Source organism: Bemisia tabaci, chromosome 6, assembly GCF_918797505.1.
Source record: "Bemisia tabaci chromosome 6, PGI_BMITA_v3".
In the NCBI taxonomy this organism is placed as follows: Eukaryota; Metazoa; Arthropoda; class Insecta; order Hemiptera; family Aleyrodidae; genus Bemisia; species Bemisia tabaci.
Genome location: NC_092798.1, coordinates 24,121,933 through 24,139,571, shown reverse-complemented (window position 1 = coordinate 24,139,571; position 17,639 = coordinate 24,121,933). Strand labels below are relative to the sequence as shown.

Sequence of the window (17,639 nt, the reverse complement as noted above, 5' to 3'; positions counted from 1 at the left end):
AGCAATATTGTAGGTGCTGAAAACTAAAAGTTCCTTATTTACTCGATTGATTGATTGAAAACAGAGCTGTGTATTTTTAATTTTGGAAACATATGAATAATATACCAGTGAAAATCATGGATTATTCATCAATGAGCATTGTTCAATAGAACTGTATGAGATTTTCTTTCCACGATTTGTTGATACAAATAATTTACAATAATTTCACGGTCATTTTTCATGATCAACAAGAAGCTCCTTTCTTTTTCCGAAACCTAAAATTTTAGCTCTTCTGCAATTTTTTGCTCCGAAAAGAAAAAAACTCAAAATTTATCACGCAGGTCTTCAGCATATAACTTTTTTCAAACGGAGGAAGTATAAATTACCCATCTCATTACGTTTAAAATGTTATTGCATTTAATGAATGTACATTGTGTATGTTTTAAGATAGGCTCTCTTGTGATTAGAAAATTTTCTTTTTTTTACATAATGATTGTTATTTTTTATTTAGTAAAGCTGTTTATTAATTACCTAATTTATTTAAATTTTGCAGTATTTTTTCGAACAGGTTGTTCAAGCTGTTTGTTGTTTGTTTTTTTACTTGTATTATTTCGAGTTAGCTCTATTTGTTTTCTTTTTTCACAATTTTATCGTTATTGAAACCTACGCAATTTTATAATTTGGATTTTTGTTTACTTTTAATCATTTAAGATCTTATTAATCCATGATTTAGCCAAGGAGGAAGAATCTTTCTTTCACCTGCGATTAAAATAATTGGTGCTGTTGCATAAATACTCATACTCGTCTAAAAAAGAAATAGTAAACCCATTGCTCTGTATTTATCAAAATCCTCTATCTTCCCTCTTTTTTATCTTAACTGCATTTCTGTGATATGTGATACCGCACAATTTAGGTTGAATTGGGTAATTCAAAAGACAACCATAATTCTCATACAATTAAACTTTAATATGAATCCAAATTCAACCATCCTGGTGGTTTTCAGACTTTGGTGTTCAACGTCATTGGGAAATTCGAAGTTGATGCAAAAAATATCGTACAATTTAAGAGGAGAAGAGAGACAGCCGCACAATGTTGATCATGGGTTATCATGGAAGCTCAAATTATAAAAAAATAAATACTTTCTCTTCAGTTTGAGGCAACGTAAATCAAAAATAAAAGCAAGTACAATTAATTATTATATTTGGTGTGTAATCCAGAGGAGCTTTGTTAATTGAAAAAAGATCGCCGACTTCTATCCAACTCCTGAATTTTCATCTTAAATAGTTCAAAACTGAGAAATCTAATTATTGTCTCTCGTTTGATACAAGAGTCATCATTCTTCAGTAAATTTAATGATGTAATGACTCTAAAACTGCAAAAATAAGGTAGCCGGCTGCAAGTTCTTGCATTCTCTCGCTGTACTCTTAACTCAAGGTTCAGTTCAAGTTAATACAAAATCGCCAAAAGTTTTGTAAGAACGTTCATTTTCACTGAAACTGTCATTCGTCACCGACTGCGAGCCGATTATTGAAGGTCTAAAGCAGCCCGATAAGACATCGAAATGCGATATATTGCATGGTTTAAATAGGGCTGTATATCTTGTCTTGTCGACATAGTTTCATTAATCAGCCTGCTGGAACAGTGACGAGGTAGTGTCTACATGCATGCCTCCTTATTTTTTCGATTCTTCAGTTCAGGAGTTATCATCCTGCAGGGATAATATTTTGGATATCTGTGTAATTTTTGCAGAAATTGTTTTTAGATAACACTGATGATATGCTCTCTTTTTTGCAAACCATTGCTTTATTTTGCCCTTGCGTTGCCTCTCTACCCGAACAGGGTTTATTTTTCACCGCCAAAGATATCTACAAAAATAGAATTTTGAGCTCTCTAAAACCATTCACATATGTTTTCTTGTGTGTAACAAGTTTCATTTTGTATCATTTTTTTTTTCTTAAAACTTTTGTTTTGTGATATGTAAATAACAATAGGTAAATTTTAGCGCTTATTCATTTATTTTGTCAACAAAATTTTCTAGGACGTGACAAAAAATGCTGTAAATTTCATGTACATATGTATTTTAAAGAATAACTTAGAGATAATTTTAAATTGCTCATTTTTATATAACTCTTTTGTTTCAAATTCTGATATTCTACTCATTACGTTTAAAAATTTCCTATTCGCTTGATTTGCTTAATCTCCTTTTTAGTTCAGTTGTAACCGTCAAATCTACCTTCCGGGTAGCTAGTAGATATAGACCAATGATTTCGGTTAATATTGTTTACGATTTTTCATTGGTCCTTCCCATAAACCAATCATACTTTGCCCATCGTATTTTCCGTGTTAGTTTATTTTCTAACGGACTTGATGTAATAGAAAGTCAAGAAGTTTCACGTTGCATCGCTGTTTTTGCTTATTAGTTAAGCATTTCGAGAATTTCACTTTTAAATGAACAAATAATTACTGGATGGCTGGTTTAAAAATTACTTGAAATAAATGAGAGAAGCAGAATGAAGCAATATACTTTAGTTTGAACACGGTAATGAAGCAGGAAAAAAAAATCTCGAATGTCTCTCCACGATCTTACATTTACAAGAATCAAAATTGTAGTATAATTTACCTTTTCAATTGAGTTTCATCTTGCTTCTTTCGTCTATTTTCACCACAAATCTTCTTGAAAATATTTTCCGGTAACCCATCGATGCGCCATTAATTCTTTTGAGTATCAAAAACTGAACTTTGTTTGTATCGGACATCGTCGCCACCCTTAACAGATTAAATCTTCACTATTTGTCATGCGATCGTCATTTGCTTAAATTCTTTGTCTGGAAAAAATCGATTGACGTCTAGCTTTGCAGAATTTTTGGGTGCCCTTCAAAGCAATTAGTTCTAGTCACTATTTATTTTATATTTTTACGACTCGCATGAAAGGTTAATTCGAAGGCACTATATTTAAAAAGTCTCACCCCTGTCCATGAATTCTGTTTCCTCAACGTGTTTCTAAATTATACAATACTACTACGCCAATATCTCTCACTCAGCACGATGAGGCGTTTTGTTCTCAGATTCATTTTGAATTTTGTAAAATGATGCTGCATGCAATAAGTCTCTCTGTTCAGAAAAAATAAGCCCTCTCGATTTTCCCCCCGAAAATATCTCTAAAATTCTCTAGCTTGGCATCCTTTAGATTTTGGTAAAGTAGCTGCTTTAAGTCGACACTTTGAATGGTCCTGTGCGCGATTTTTATTTTATTAAAGAGAAACACAAAATTGAGATCGAAATCTAGATGACCTATGCAACGTATTCCAGTGAAGCTTCAATCTGTCTTTTTATTAGAGGTAATACTCAGTAAAAGTTCTGTTTTCTGTTGTTTCTTTTTCATTCCCCTCAGTAAGCGGCCGGCGGAACGAGATTACTTGGTCAACCAAAAATTACTAATACTATTGGTAGTAAGGATTTGATTAAATATTACCTCCGACACCGTGGTCTGCAATAATATTTCTAGAACTTGGTGCATATTCTAGGACCCCGTTTATACTATATGCATATTAATAAATCTAGTTTGTTAAAGCAATATTTATAATACATAAATATATTTTATAATCAAAAACAGGTTGTCAATTTAAATAAAAAGAAGAAAATAAGATATTTTCTGGTTCCAGCTTTCAATGTCCTACTTTTCTAATGTGTTTCAAAAACCTGTCATACATTTTTTCCCTTGGTTGTCCATAAAGACTGATTGTTTTTAAAGTCCATTAAAAAATAAATATTATTGAGTAAGAGTAAGAAATATATATATATAATACAAAATGAATAGCAACGAGGAGGATTATAGGACATTTCGTCAACGATTTTTTGTCCGCGCACCTGTTTTTTCCAGTAATTTACGTCCACGCATTTTTTCGGCACGGGAGTTTTGGTCCACGTGCCAGTTGAGACCCAAAGTTAATTGGCCCATATGTAAATATAAACGACAATTGCACACGACGTTTTTGAATGAAAATATATAATGTCTTGGAAGTATGAGGGTTTGCTTGTTTTTTTGTTTTGTCTGTTTCGTCCAACGGAGAATAATATATAGTTGAGAGTTTTGGTAAAAATGGGGGAGCGTCAATTCCATGAGACAAAATTCACTAAAACTCTCTACACCTTTTTGGTGTAACAGGACTTAACTATCTTTCTAGAAATTCCCACCTTGTTATACCTGAGCCAGATAAACCTCTATATTTGCCTCAGCTAAAGGCTCTTAGATTTTTCTTGTGTACGATACGTATCTTGATTTATTTTGCGAGGAAAGATCTGTACTTTTAAAGGATGCCTGTCGTTCTTTATACGTTCAATTTCGTATAATACTGTGCTACACCTCTGTTGTGAAATAGTTGCTTCAGGACCCGCCGCACGGCGGGCGGGCGGTCAGCGCGGAACGCGCATTGGCGCCTACAAACCTAAGTGAATACTTCAAGCATTGGGCAATGCGTGAAGTATCCACTTAGGTTTGTAGGCGCCAGTGAGCCTCTCGCGCTGGCAGCACGCCGCTCCGCTCTGTTAGGCTTTAATATTTAGTGTTTTTTAACTCATGATTTTGAAATGTTAGCACACACTATGCATTGATTATTCTCATTTAAATTGATGGTAAAAAAATATGTATCAATTTATCAAAGGAGAATAATAGTATAATGTGTGTTTTTTAAATATTGGTGGTTCCGTGTCATATTTAATGATTTCCAAAGTACTTTAATTTTTTCTTTAACATTTTGTGATTTTATTGTGATGCAGCGAGGTGTACGCACAACGAAACGCAAAACTAAATATTCACCAATGACAATTTAAAAAGACGATTCAAAAGGAGAAAGTAATAACATTTCATTTAGAAAATGAGCAACCATAATAACACCTCCTTCTCTCTCAATTTCTCATTTTTATATTGTCAATATAATTTTACACACCGACTAAAATATAACGCTTGGACCAAGTCACTGTTGCTTATTTGGCGTAAACTACTGGACAAAAAAAGTGCGCGGACAAAAAATCGTTGACAAAATGTCCTGAAACCACGAGAAGAGGAATTTCAGATAATTGATGTTTTGATACTGGTAACTTGACTTTAAATTAATCAAGGTTATTTGAGTGTTATTATTAAGCTGAACATGTTAGCATATCATAGATTTTTTCAGTCGGGCACATCCTGGTCTTGGAAGAATTTTTATTAATCAGGGCAGGTCTATTGTATTATTGAAAAGTCATAAATTTATTCAGCTGCAAACTATTCTAGTAAATTAAGCTCACTCTCAGAAGGAATGGAGGTTCACTTGCTGAATGCAGTGCAATACTAGACTGGTAAAAGGATGAATTAATGATTGGATCGCCTTGAAAAAGAACTCAGTAGACTCCAGTGGGCAATAGCAAAATTCTGCTTTCATTCATCTTGCCTTACTACATTTGATGATTATCATTTTTGGCTATATACATTGCTCAACTTGGTCAAAAAACTTATTTCATGAAAATTTAGCTCCTGAAATATTTGAGTTGAATTTAATAAAAAGGAACTGTTCATATTTAAGTTATAGAAGAAGAAAAAATCTTAAAATTTTCCGTATCTACAGCTATCGCTGTAATAATGAATTTAAGTCCAACTTTGGTGCAGTTCAAATTATTTCTGAGCTTTGATTTTTTTGGCAGGCTGATTGAGCTTTGAATCAATCTTATCTCATCATGCTTTAAAGCATGACTTTGTTTCTCCTGTTAAAATCAGCCAATTTTGTCACGGAATATCGCCTGAAAGCTCACCTTTATCAATGAACACTTTCTTAACAAATGAATTGTACCGACATTCAATTCGGTTTCCTCAATGTTCAACTATGATGACTTGAATTTTTGCTCAAAGTCACCCACTCAACTTACAGCAATAGCTCTAAAATGAAAAAAAAAAAAAAAAAAAAAAAAACTCACAACCCATGGAAATTCAGAAATAGGAGTTCCATTCTGTCAAAATGTTCAAGTACCTAGAACGCCTATCAGAGGTAATATGAACGAAAAGGTTTCCGAAAGGATGAGGCTCCTATAAATTCGACCCTTAGTGCATTACCTCTCGGTCAACTATGTTAATTTTATGTACCGAGAAAAGAGACGGAAATATGGTATTTTTTGTTTTTTTGGGATGCTATTCTTTCTGGGCCTCCTGGATACTTAAAAATTTTGATAGCATGGAAATGCTTACCCCTAGTCATGTATGAGTTTAATCTATTGCTTGGGGAGGGGGGCTTTTTGAACTAGGCGCAACTCAGAAAAAAATCAATAATTCAAGTTTCTTCAACCGAGATCCACGTAAAAGGAAGTATTAGAGAAACAAAGTTAAAATGATTGTAACTCTGCTCTGGATCACCATTTTCCCTGCGAGTCAAATCTGCGCCGAAAAAAGTATCACTAATGAGATGTCTGTATGTCGTGGCATTTTACGGTATTGTTAATTTTTCTTTGAGTGCATCTGTAGCGATATCATTCTCCGCGGCGTATCTCACTATTTCACAATTGAGTTTACTAAATAAAAAATAAGGAAGCATAGCTTGTGTAGTATTCAAATAATTAGGGTCGTTGGTTTTCATTCTAGATATTGAATCTTTCTTTTACTTTAAAGACGCTCCCTCCATTAAAGGAACATATTCTATCACCTCCGAATATATCCAAATTCAGCCACTTAGAGTCACAAAAACATCGAAGTAATAAAACAGGATTTATAATATAACATAACAGATCAAGAATCGTATCCTAACCCTATTTGATTCTGCTTCAATAATCGGCTTACGTGTTTAATTTGGTTTGTTCTTGCAATAATAAGCGTTTTACTTTTATCTGTGTGGTTCTGACTGAAGTTTTGCTTTAACATAGAATAGAGTGCTGAAGTTGATGCTAGAATTTAACTAGTTTTTGCTAACCGTTTGAAACCTACGTATCTGCCGATGCATTTGGACTCAAAATCAGGATGGTAAGTGATGTGATTTTTGAATTTCGACTGCACTGAAATGATTATCACAGTATAAATATACCCATGGTGGCCATGGTGGTGTTATTAAATACTGCAAATCTTTATTTCAGCAAGCAGATTGTTAAGCTAGAAACACTGAACTTTTTCTCTTTCTATTTCATAAATTCACGAGGACATTGACAAAATTAAGTGCGTTTGGTACCAGACTGAGATTTATCAATTCTGGAGATTTGTTCAACGAAAGAAATAAAAATAATAAAGATTACCCTCAAATGTGTTAAGCAGAAAGGAACCGAGTCACATCAGTTTTTGCCAAATTTAATACAGCAATTTAATTTTTTACATGAAAACAGTTGTGCGGATTTTTGTGCAAATTTTAAAGAATTTCCTGAACAGTATCAGACAAATTCCATAAACTTTTCAAAGGAATAAGCACACACATTTTCCAATAAAAAATTCAATTGCCCAGTTTTTGGCAATAGCCGATTTGGCCTGGTTCCTTTCTGCTAAACGCCGTCCGAATAACTATAAGTACCTAATGATAAAAGGCTTGCCTCTGAGAGGTTTTACTGCTTCCGTGAAAGTGTCAATTCAAATTTGGCGGCAAAAGCCGATGCAATGCCAGGCTGAGCTCTGTTGTTGAAACGTGAAGGCTGTAATCGATTTTTGTCCGTTCAGAGGCTCTTTACTTCTCGTTTCGTTCGTCAGAGCGCAGTGCGAGTATCTCGTGGCGGGCATCCTAGATTTCAGAGATGAGAGGTTCATTTGTTCGTCAATGCCACCGAAGACTTTTTTTTAAAAGTATATAATTATTCACTTTAAAGCATTAATAAATCAAGGAGGTACCAGATCGACATGGAAAATATAAGTGAGATAATACTTTATAACTCTTCACTTATTCATCGTTAAGTTTTATCTGGTGGCAGGTACATCAGATAGCTGAGCGGCTTATTTTTATGACTAGATAAATAAACTTCTGGACTTTAAAATAGAGTTTGCAGAAAATGTTAAATGGACATCACATTCAGTTATTCAAATGTTGACGAATGAAGTCGAAGAATGAGCTTCACTGATTGCAACGTCAAGAATCTCGACTTCGCGGTTTTGTTTTATGACAAGAAAAGGAACCAGTAGAACTTTTACTTGAAATTTCCCATGACTTGTCTTCACTTTTTGTATAATATGGATAGAAAATCCAAAGGAGATATTTTGGTGAGTTCTCTCTCCCCCCCCCCCTCTCTCTCTCTAAAAAAAATTAAATAAAATCGGAGATGTTTAACGTTGCAACGAAGTTCCGCATTCTTTGACTTCAGCCATCGACGTAAATTTTAGGATTTCCTCTCGTCATTTTCCATTAAAAACTCCTAGTGGAATTTTTAGAAGAAAGACACAAGATTTCAATAAAAATTCCGCATATGTACGGTGGCTGTAAGTATAAATGAACTATTCTGTCGCGCTGGAGAAAAACGCCGTTTGAAAATTTAAACGTTGCCAAATTTTTGCTGATAAAATTAAAATTATTCTGAAAACCTTGTATGTTTACTTTTAAAGTATCGAAGAGTTTTATTTGCCATTTCAAAAAGAGTTTCTACACTTTCTATACGAAAATAAAAATCAGAAGTTCCTCAAATAGGGATGCCACATAGTCCAACTACTGCCTTCAATTAAAAGTTCCTAATGCGTTTTTCAGTGAAAAAAGGGTTTCCGAGCTGAAGAAAAGCTCGAAACATAATTTTCTACGAAAATGAAGAGACTGAAAGTTCTAGGAACAAGAAGAAGGATTCTAAATGGCAATAAGTTTATGACGTCATATGAAGTGCCATCACGACCCACGATCCAATCAAACATCGCTGTGCCATTCTTATTCTAAGTTAGCAATTTTATTCAAAGAAAATAAATAAATAAAATGAATGAATATTTACTTTGAAGAAGTATGATATTGCAAGCGCGGCCAAGATACGTACATAAACCTCCCGTTACATAATTGGAACCTGAAATTGAATCAGGCGCACGGTGACCGATTCTTCATGAAACGCCACGAAATATGTTTTTCCGTGTAAAGTGGAATAAGATGAACTTTTGGCGAATTGAAAGATTTTTTCGCAGCTTAAATCATGTCAAATGAAAAACGGAACAATGCAAGTATTTTCATTTTTACACACTTTCCGAAAATGAATCGGACAAAGAATTCGGCAACAGTAAATACTTTAAATTAAAGTTGAAGCCGCCAGCAGAATGTCCATAAAAATGGTGTTACTCACGAGCATTCTGGCAATGGAATACAATGAAAAACAACTATCAGAATAATCGTGAGTAACACTAAATACTTTAATCCCACCAAGTAATTTATGAAAGACACTTGGACGACAGAATTCAAATAATCAAACGGTGTTTTTCTAGAGTATGGTAATCATGAAATGGACCGAGTTCATCACAAAAGAGCCAACCTACATTGAGTTGAAACTAAGAAAAAGAGGCTTAGAGTTGTATCCCTGCATAAGGCTCAATGTTGAAAATACTCTTTAACTCATCTTTTTACAGACTAAATTCTCTTTTTCGACTCTCAGTTTCTGGCAGGAGAACATGTACGGCTGGTGGAACTCAAAAACATTCTTAACTCAGTTTTTTCGAAAATGCGGGTTGGTTCCTTTCTGATAAACTCAGTCCAATTGTGTGCATTCATCGTAAGTTTGAGCACATCGTAAAATGATTGAAAAAAAAATCGAGCCACAAGCTAAAAATAAAATAAAAAAATAGTATTTACTACATAGAGATGAGAAATAATAAAAAACTTACAGGAAATAAAACTAGTTTCGACCGCCAACAACTGCGGTATCAGGGTGTCTACAAGTCCGGAAAGTCTGGAAATAGTACTGATTTTTTAAGGGCGGTCCGGAAGTACTAAAAAAGTGCGGAAATTCTGCAAGAAGGTCCGAAATTTTTGTCATTTTTGTTGGAATTTGAGAGAGAAATTCAAATTTTTGAAATTTTTCGAATTTCGTCAAATCAAGGTACTGAAAAAGTACTGAATATCTCTATTAAAGAGGTACTGAATTCCTCGGGAATGTACTGAAAAAGTACCGTAAAAGTACTGATTTTTGGACAGCCTGCTTTAGTAGACACCCTGGGTATTCTTCAGTGCAACCATCATCTCTATGCAGTTTTAAATATTATTTGTTTAATTTATTTTTGGCTTGTAGCTTTACTATTTTTTCAATAATTTTACCATGTTCTATGAAAGCCAGGCAAATTGGCATTAAAATGTATTTGAGCGCATCTTGGTGAACACGAAGCGATGACCTGTATTAATTTTGTTGCAGTTGTTCAGTTATCCTAGTATAAATCCTGTTAGTGCAATGTCAGGCGTGATTAGTCCGACGAATTTGAGCTTGTTTTCGACTCCAATCACCGTGACCTCCCCCCGGAGCAACCCCCGGCATCCCCCTCCGAGTTTGCCCCGGTGGAACCCGTCGGCGCCCTCCGGCTCGGCGCCGTTTATTAGCCTCGACGAAGACTACATGATGACGCCCCTTATTTCCGCAACTAGTGCTGACAACTCATCCACTGGACTAATGGATGATGGTAAGTCCGATATACCCTTCAAAATTTTCATTGCCAGTCAGAATAAGTCACTTGCGCCAGTCCTATACAGGGTGTCCCAAAAGTCCGCACCCCCCTCGTAACTTCTGAACGGTTAGAGATAGAAAAACGAAACTTTGGGAATGTTTCTATCTTAAAAGGGACCATCTTTTTGAGGGGTCAAAATCTTTGTCCCTCCCTCAGGGGGGCGGGGGGCCCCCAACTTTTTTTTAAAAATAGTAACCCCTATCTTGTAATACATCATTAGAAAAAACATAAAAAACTAAGAAATTTGGCGCAAATTGCAGATCAACATCTTGATTTTTGACCAAGTTATGATAGGTCAAAGGTCAAATTTGACCTATTTTCAAAAGTCATAACTCCGGCTCAAATCATCGTTCCGATTTTGGGGGGAGGTAATAGACGACTGAAGAAACTTAAAAACATTCTTAACTCAACGTTCCAATGTAAACTTGGTCCAAGTAGAATGGTGCTAGCCTGTTTGAGCTTGCATCGCAAGCCCGTCACGGCTGGGCAAGGGGCTGCGTCCCCTGGACCCCCGATCATGCGATTGACATTGATTTATATCAAGCATGTCCAATTGTCCAAGACTAAAAAAAAAATAGATCAAAAGTTCAGACAACCTGCCGAATTAGTTTTTCCGAACGGTTCCGGGTCGTTGCATTATACTTCAAATAATTAATTTGTGGATTAGTTTTAGCCGCGGTCAGATAATCTCGTGGGTTAAAACCCATTTGATGAGTTCTAAGTAACAAGAGCCTAAGCGGCACTACTTAATACCCATTATCTTCGTGGCAGACTAGTATAGCACCACAAGAAATGTGTCATTTCATATTTTTTCCTAATTTTACTAACCTCTTCCGAATGTTTTAAATATATTTTCTCGTGCAGTTTTATTGTTCAGCAAAACGTGTTTACGGATCTGGATCCTCGCACATTTTAAAATCAAACTCTTGGGTAATTTTTAAGACGATTTGAATAAAATCAATGAATAAATTACTCATGAATAATCAATTTTTTCCGGGTTTTCCTTATTTTGTCCAGAGAGTTGTTCGTCAATCAGGGTGGATGGCGCAAGGATCGCAATTTTGTGTCATGCCTCGCGCCATATTAATGACGGCGTTTCGATGCCGTCTTGGACTTGCACTCTTGCAGGATACTATAATCTGGGCTCATTGACGAGTGTGATCGGATGAGGTTTAAGCAGACCCCAAAAGCTATAGATGTCTGAGCGTGACCTCAGCTTAATATTTTAATGCAACTGCCTGTGCTAGACCCTCCCTCCTTCTCAATCTTATACACTGGAAAAAAAAAACCACATTGGATCTAGAGTCCAGACTCTTGAAAACATTGACAAGAAAAAGGTATCTTGATTCAATCAGATTTAAGCTTAGATCAAAAGGAAATCTGCTCAAATTAAGAGGCTTGGATCTTGATTTAAGCTTAAATCCGATTGAATCAAGAGTATTTTTTCTTGTCGATGTTTTTAAGAGTCTGGACTCTAGATCCAATGTGTTTTTTTTCCAGTGCACTTGTATTCATTTTATTTATTTTTTTTGTTGAACTTTTTGGTCTTTCCTCGTTTTGCGCAAAGATGAGTGGAAATTTGTTTTTGGGCGGGGGGCCCAAGCTAAGAGGAGGCCGCGTCCTTTGAGAGAGAATCCTGAAATCCTCTTATTGCTTGCTGTTGCGAAAATTTAGAAAAATCCATGATTTGCTCCTTATTATGGATAAGCCGTATTAAGCTCCGACTAAGGACATTACGGGAAAACAAATTTCATTAATGCAAAAAGTCTTGTTTTCACCCATAGAACACGCTCCTGCAGGGCAGTGACGATTCCAGCAAACTGGCAATACGGTCAATACTCCATTTAAGGCCTTTGAATATATCGATTCTTGGTAAGACAGGCTACCTCACCTAGAATCGATTGTTTTACATACACTGGAAAAAAAAAAAACACTTTGGATCTAGAGTCCAGACTCTTGAAAACATTGACAAGAAAAAGGACTCTTGATTCAATCAGATTTAAGCTTAAATCAAAAGGAAATCCACTCAAATTAAGAGGCTTGGTTCTTGATTTTAGCTTTAAATCTGATTGAATCAAGAGGATGTTTTCTTGTTGATGTTTTTAAGAGTCTGGACTCTAGATCCAATGTGTTTTTTTTCCAAAGTACGTTTAAATACAGGAAAAGCATTGTTGCCATTGTAGCCAACTTTTGAAGAATCGCCACTGCGGTCCTGGAACTAAGTGCATTGGTTAAGTGGATCGCATTTAGCAAAAAAGAACCCAAAATCTCCTAGAATAGCAAATAGCTTTGGCTTCCCGCCAAAAAATTGTTAAATTTTAAGGGAAAATAATTGAATAAATTAGATATTGTGCATGTATTAAGTATTTTTAAGAGAAAACAAGAAGTCGCACGATTTTGAAGACGCTGTAATCCAGAGGCGGATCCAGCAATTTGGCAACACCGGATTCCCTCCGTTTAAATCTATGTTAAATAATCGATTCTTGGCGGAGTACTTGGCCTCTCCAAGAATCGATACATTTCCACAGGTTTAAATGGAGAAAAACATTATTGCCAATTTGCTGGATCCGCCAATGCTGTAATCGCGCTGGTTCCTGTTTGCTAAATACGATCCAAGTGCAGTTTATCGTTTGACTGACAAGTGCGAAATCGATTGTTCACAGAGCGGTACTTCACAACTGTAGTGCACACTAGTGACGGAATGGACACGAGTCATTCTCTCGGAGGACCAGCTTCGAACGGCTCCAGTGGGAACCACACCCCTCCCTCCTCTCGATCCGGCCACTCGCCAGTTTCCACCCCCATCAAAACGCAGCCCCCATAGTCTGCACCCCCCTTACCGCTCTGAAGGCTCCGTGATTTTCAGCTGGGTCCCACCTGCTCTAACGTACTTTTGTAACTACTAGGACACAAGTATGAATACTAGATGAATTTCGTGCCAAAAGTTAGGTGTATTTTGTAACTTATTTTTACTTAAGTGAATTATTTTCCTAGTTAAATTATCCAATTAGTTCCTTTTGTTCACTTGCTTTGTTTCAAAATATTTCTTATCTCCGAAGTCGCCGCTTGAAGCGGGGCTCTTTTTAGGTATCTCACAAAACTTTCGAGCGCCAAGGGCCGTATATTGTTTTCTTTCGTAAAACTTTAGGTTTTTTTCGCACATAAATTTCTTTGAAAAGTATTGAAGTTAATGAACCATAAACACGCCCAGAAAGGGTAACTAGCTAATTAAATCTCGCGTGTATGTTTTATTTTATTTTTTCCTATTGATTTTCTTCATTAGTGAGTATATTTCTAAGTTATAATTCTTGACGATGCAAAATCTTCATTTGATGAATGAATACGCGCAAGCAGTGGCGTAACGGGCGCCCCCGCAAACCCTGCTATGCAGGGGGGCCCAAGCGCCTAGGGAGCCCTCCGGGCCCTCGGCAGCCGAAATTTTGTTTTTCTCTGTCTCTTTGATGCTTAGCTTTGGTTTCAAACTTTGGGCCTTTACTTACCGAGATGGGGCTTTTTCCGCTGATTTTTATTGTTAGCTCAGGGTTTTTCATACTTCTTTTGGACTGTTTCTAACTTCTTTTTTGCTGAAGGGCCCCTGCCTTCCAATTTCCACTCAGTGATTACTAAAATTTTTCTCTTTATTGTCACTTTTCGTAGGTATTTCGGGCTTTGGGTGACCCATGAATGTAAGGGGCCCACAAGGCCCTTGGGGGCTCTTCGATTCTTGGGCCTGCATGGGCCCTTTTGTAGATCCTTGGGCCTGGCTGGGCCCCCGCCACCCTTTAGATCCTTGATCCTTTAGGGGCCCCATTTAATCGGGTACGGGATCCGGGACAGTGAGGGGAGAGGCATTCCAAGTCCAAGTCCGTGATTTGAAATTTCTCGGGCCAAAAAACGGGAAGGGGTGAGGGAAGTAGAGGGGCGGGAGGGGGGATGATTTTGGAATTTTATCGACATGGGGGGGGCCTAGAAAAAATTTTGCAGGGGGGCCCAGCGGAAGTCCGTTACGCCACTGCGCGCAAGTAATTGCGGGTCTGGTGATAGGTACGTTTATACATTTCTTTTTAAATTAGAAGATTGCTGAAATGTTTGATCTTACTTAATATACTTGAATTTATAGAAAAATTGGTTCTCAAAAGAATTCAAAAAGTCCTATCATTGCCAATCTTAGTCAATCAGCAAGTCGTTAAGTTTTAAAATTTTCGTTTTAAATTAATTTTTTCTACAACGGCAGGCATGTTAAATGATGAGTATCAAGTGACTCTTATTCAGGCCATTTCTTTTTTCGATTGCAACCGGAACGATGTGTACGGTTTTGTTGGTGAACTCTTGGAAGAAACCTTCATGCTAAGATTCAATGTCATCTTTTATACTATTAGACAGATACGCTATAAAAACTCTAAGCCGAATCGAGCTTGGTAAACCCCTCTAAATCGCAGTTCTTTTGAAACTCGTAGTCCAATTTCTATTTTTGACCCGGACTGAAAATCGTGCAGTGTTTCGAACCCTAATTGTGGCATAAGTTACCCTCTAAAAATTTCCTTGCCCAAATTATGGGTAACTTACAACATGGAGTATATGAGCGCACCGACATTGAAAAGCGGTCTCATGAATTAACTTCATTTACAGTGTTTCGTTCAAATCCCTGAACATGTCAGACAAGAGAAAGACTGATGTTATTGTAATAAATGAACAACAAGTAAAAAATGTGTGTTAGGTTATGTCACAACATGTTTGAACAAGTAATGTTATGAACAAAATCCATAATATTGCCTGAAGTTTGGTTCAACAAATTTAAACTTTCACTGGAAGGTCGCCCACTCACCCTACATTGTCTACCATTAGAGTGGCCTTGACCTATATTACTGAAATATTCAAAAGTGTTCAGCTTATTTGAGTTCATGTACCTGATCCTTAAGCAGATTTTCCCCCTTTTATAATTTAAGGCTTCTAAGACCTTGTAAGTATTGCATTTTTGCAATTTTATAGGAGTAATGATTTTTTCCTTGTTCCTTTGTTCCTTTGTTTTTAACTCTGCACTTTGTTTTCTATACATTATGTTGCCTACCAACTGGGGTTTGATTCTCAAACATAGTCCAACTGAAAATACGTTGTATAAAATTAATTGAGATCCCCTCCTCCGTAATACCATTTATGGCTGTTTACACCACCCGTAAACAGCAAAAATGCGGAGGTACAAACTATTTATGGGTGCCACTTTTTTCCATCCAACAACATAATAAAAAAAAAAATACTGACAAATATAATTGCCCTGACCCGTTCTCATCCGAATAATCTCTGTCTCCCTCAAAATGCTCCACTATATATTTTTTTTTCATTCGAATGCATCCATCCTAACTGTAATATTCCTTGCCGATGTTTGATTTTACTTGTATACATAATACATTTTTCCATGAAAATTGTGTCTGAAAATTTCAAATCTGGGTGATTTTTGGTTTAATTGTAAAAAATAATGTATCTTCAATACTCCTGCTATAGTAAAACTATAACCCTTTCCAACACAACTTTCAAAAAAATGAACGAATGAAAGTCATTGACAGAAAGGGTGATACCTAGTAATAAATAAATAAATAGCAGAATATATGTATTTTAAGGAAATCAAGTGTCAAAACATTTTACTCCGTCCATTTTGTAAAGAGCCACCTCACGCAATCTGCGTTTCGGAGAAAATGAATCAGTAAACCATTAAGAAAATGAGACTTTTCCTCATTGCTCATCCATTAAAATAATTCTCAGTCAATTCCTTTAAGAATGTCACTATCACGAAAGCTAAAGGCCAGGGGAAAACGAAGTAGAAGGGATGTAAAGAAACCCCAAGTGAACTCGCAGAAATTATTTATAGGGCTGCTGAGTTATTTCCTTAATCTCATCTTACAACTCCCTATTACTTTAAACATTAAGACAACAATTATTATAATATGTTAACTTACAAATTCTATGTAAAAATAATACGTAAACTTATACGTTGAACAAATTCTCATTTTTATTATTTCAGCTTTCTAGCTGCCTAAAAGCCAAAAATCAATTTCATCTCTTGAAAATGCAAGTTAATCCCGGCATGCCAACTGATTAATGTATTTGAAAAACATAATATCCCATTTATAATTGTTTTTTCTCCAGCTAAAATGTAAAACGAAATTGGGCATTGTGAAGAAGGCTGAATAAAAAGTTTTAGAATAACAGATATGGCATGTTTTTAACTACAAGACTCAAGTCTCTGAAGTTGATCCTCCATTGTAAAAGAAGTATTTTGAAACAATTGTATTTGAATAAAACTTATTTTATCCCAAGCTAGCATAATTCATTTAGCGGCTTTTGACATGGCATTCAATCTTTCATAATTTCTTAGCATGTACATTTAAACCATTGTATGACTTCTGGAAAAATAATTAATGCAATACCGCTACTTATTTTTATAAATTGTACAGTTTCATCAACATTTTTTTCACTCTATTTATGACATTGCTGTTATTTTTCTTTTTCCAGTAATATATAGTAGCTCCTTTTTTTGTTGGGTACATATGTCACAATGTTATTTGTGATTCAAATAGAAAATGTTGTTCTTTACTTAATTTTTCTTAGATAAATCACGATTGTTACTCTGCTGAATGCCTAGCCAGGTTCAGAATAGAATTATGAGTTTTGGGTTTTAAGTTATAGTTAATGTAACACTTTTTTATGTTTATTCGCCTCTTAAGTATCGATGAATAATAAATTTGATCAAATGAATTTGTTTAAAAAAGAAAAGAAATCATACAAAAGTTTTGAGATATTTTTCTTTTCCTTCTTTCCCCTTAAAGGGTTATAGGACATTTCGTCAACGATTTTTTGTCCGCGCACCTGTTTTTTCCAGTAATTTACGTCCACGCGTTTCTTCGGCACGGGAGTTTTGGTCCACGTGCCAGTTGAGGCCCAAAGTTAATTGGCTCACTTGTAAATACAAACGACCATTGCTCACGACTTTTTTGGATGAAAATGTATAATGTCTTGGAAGAATGAGGGTTTGCTTGTTTTTTTGTTTGTCTGTTTG

General features: G+C 35.7%; 1 protein-coding gene across 1 annotated transcript in view; it reads left to right on the top strand.

Moving 5' to 3' along the window:
• Positions 1-17,373, top strand: part of NfI (Nuclear factor I) — a 285,410-nt gene extending 268,037 nt beyond the window's left edge. The window contains 2 exon segments of the mRNA XM_019059222.2: positions 10,282-10,543; positions 13,252-17,373. Of these exon segments, the coding sequence (XP_018914767.2) occupies positions 10,282-10,543; positions 13,252-13,412 (423 nt within the window). The 3' untranslated portion in view covers positions 13,413-17,373.
• The last annotated feature ends 266 nt before the right edge of the window (positions 17,374-17,639 follow it).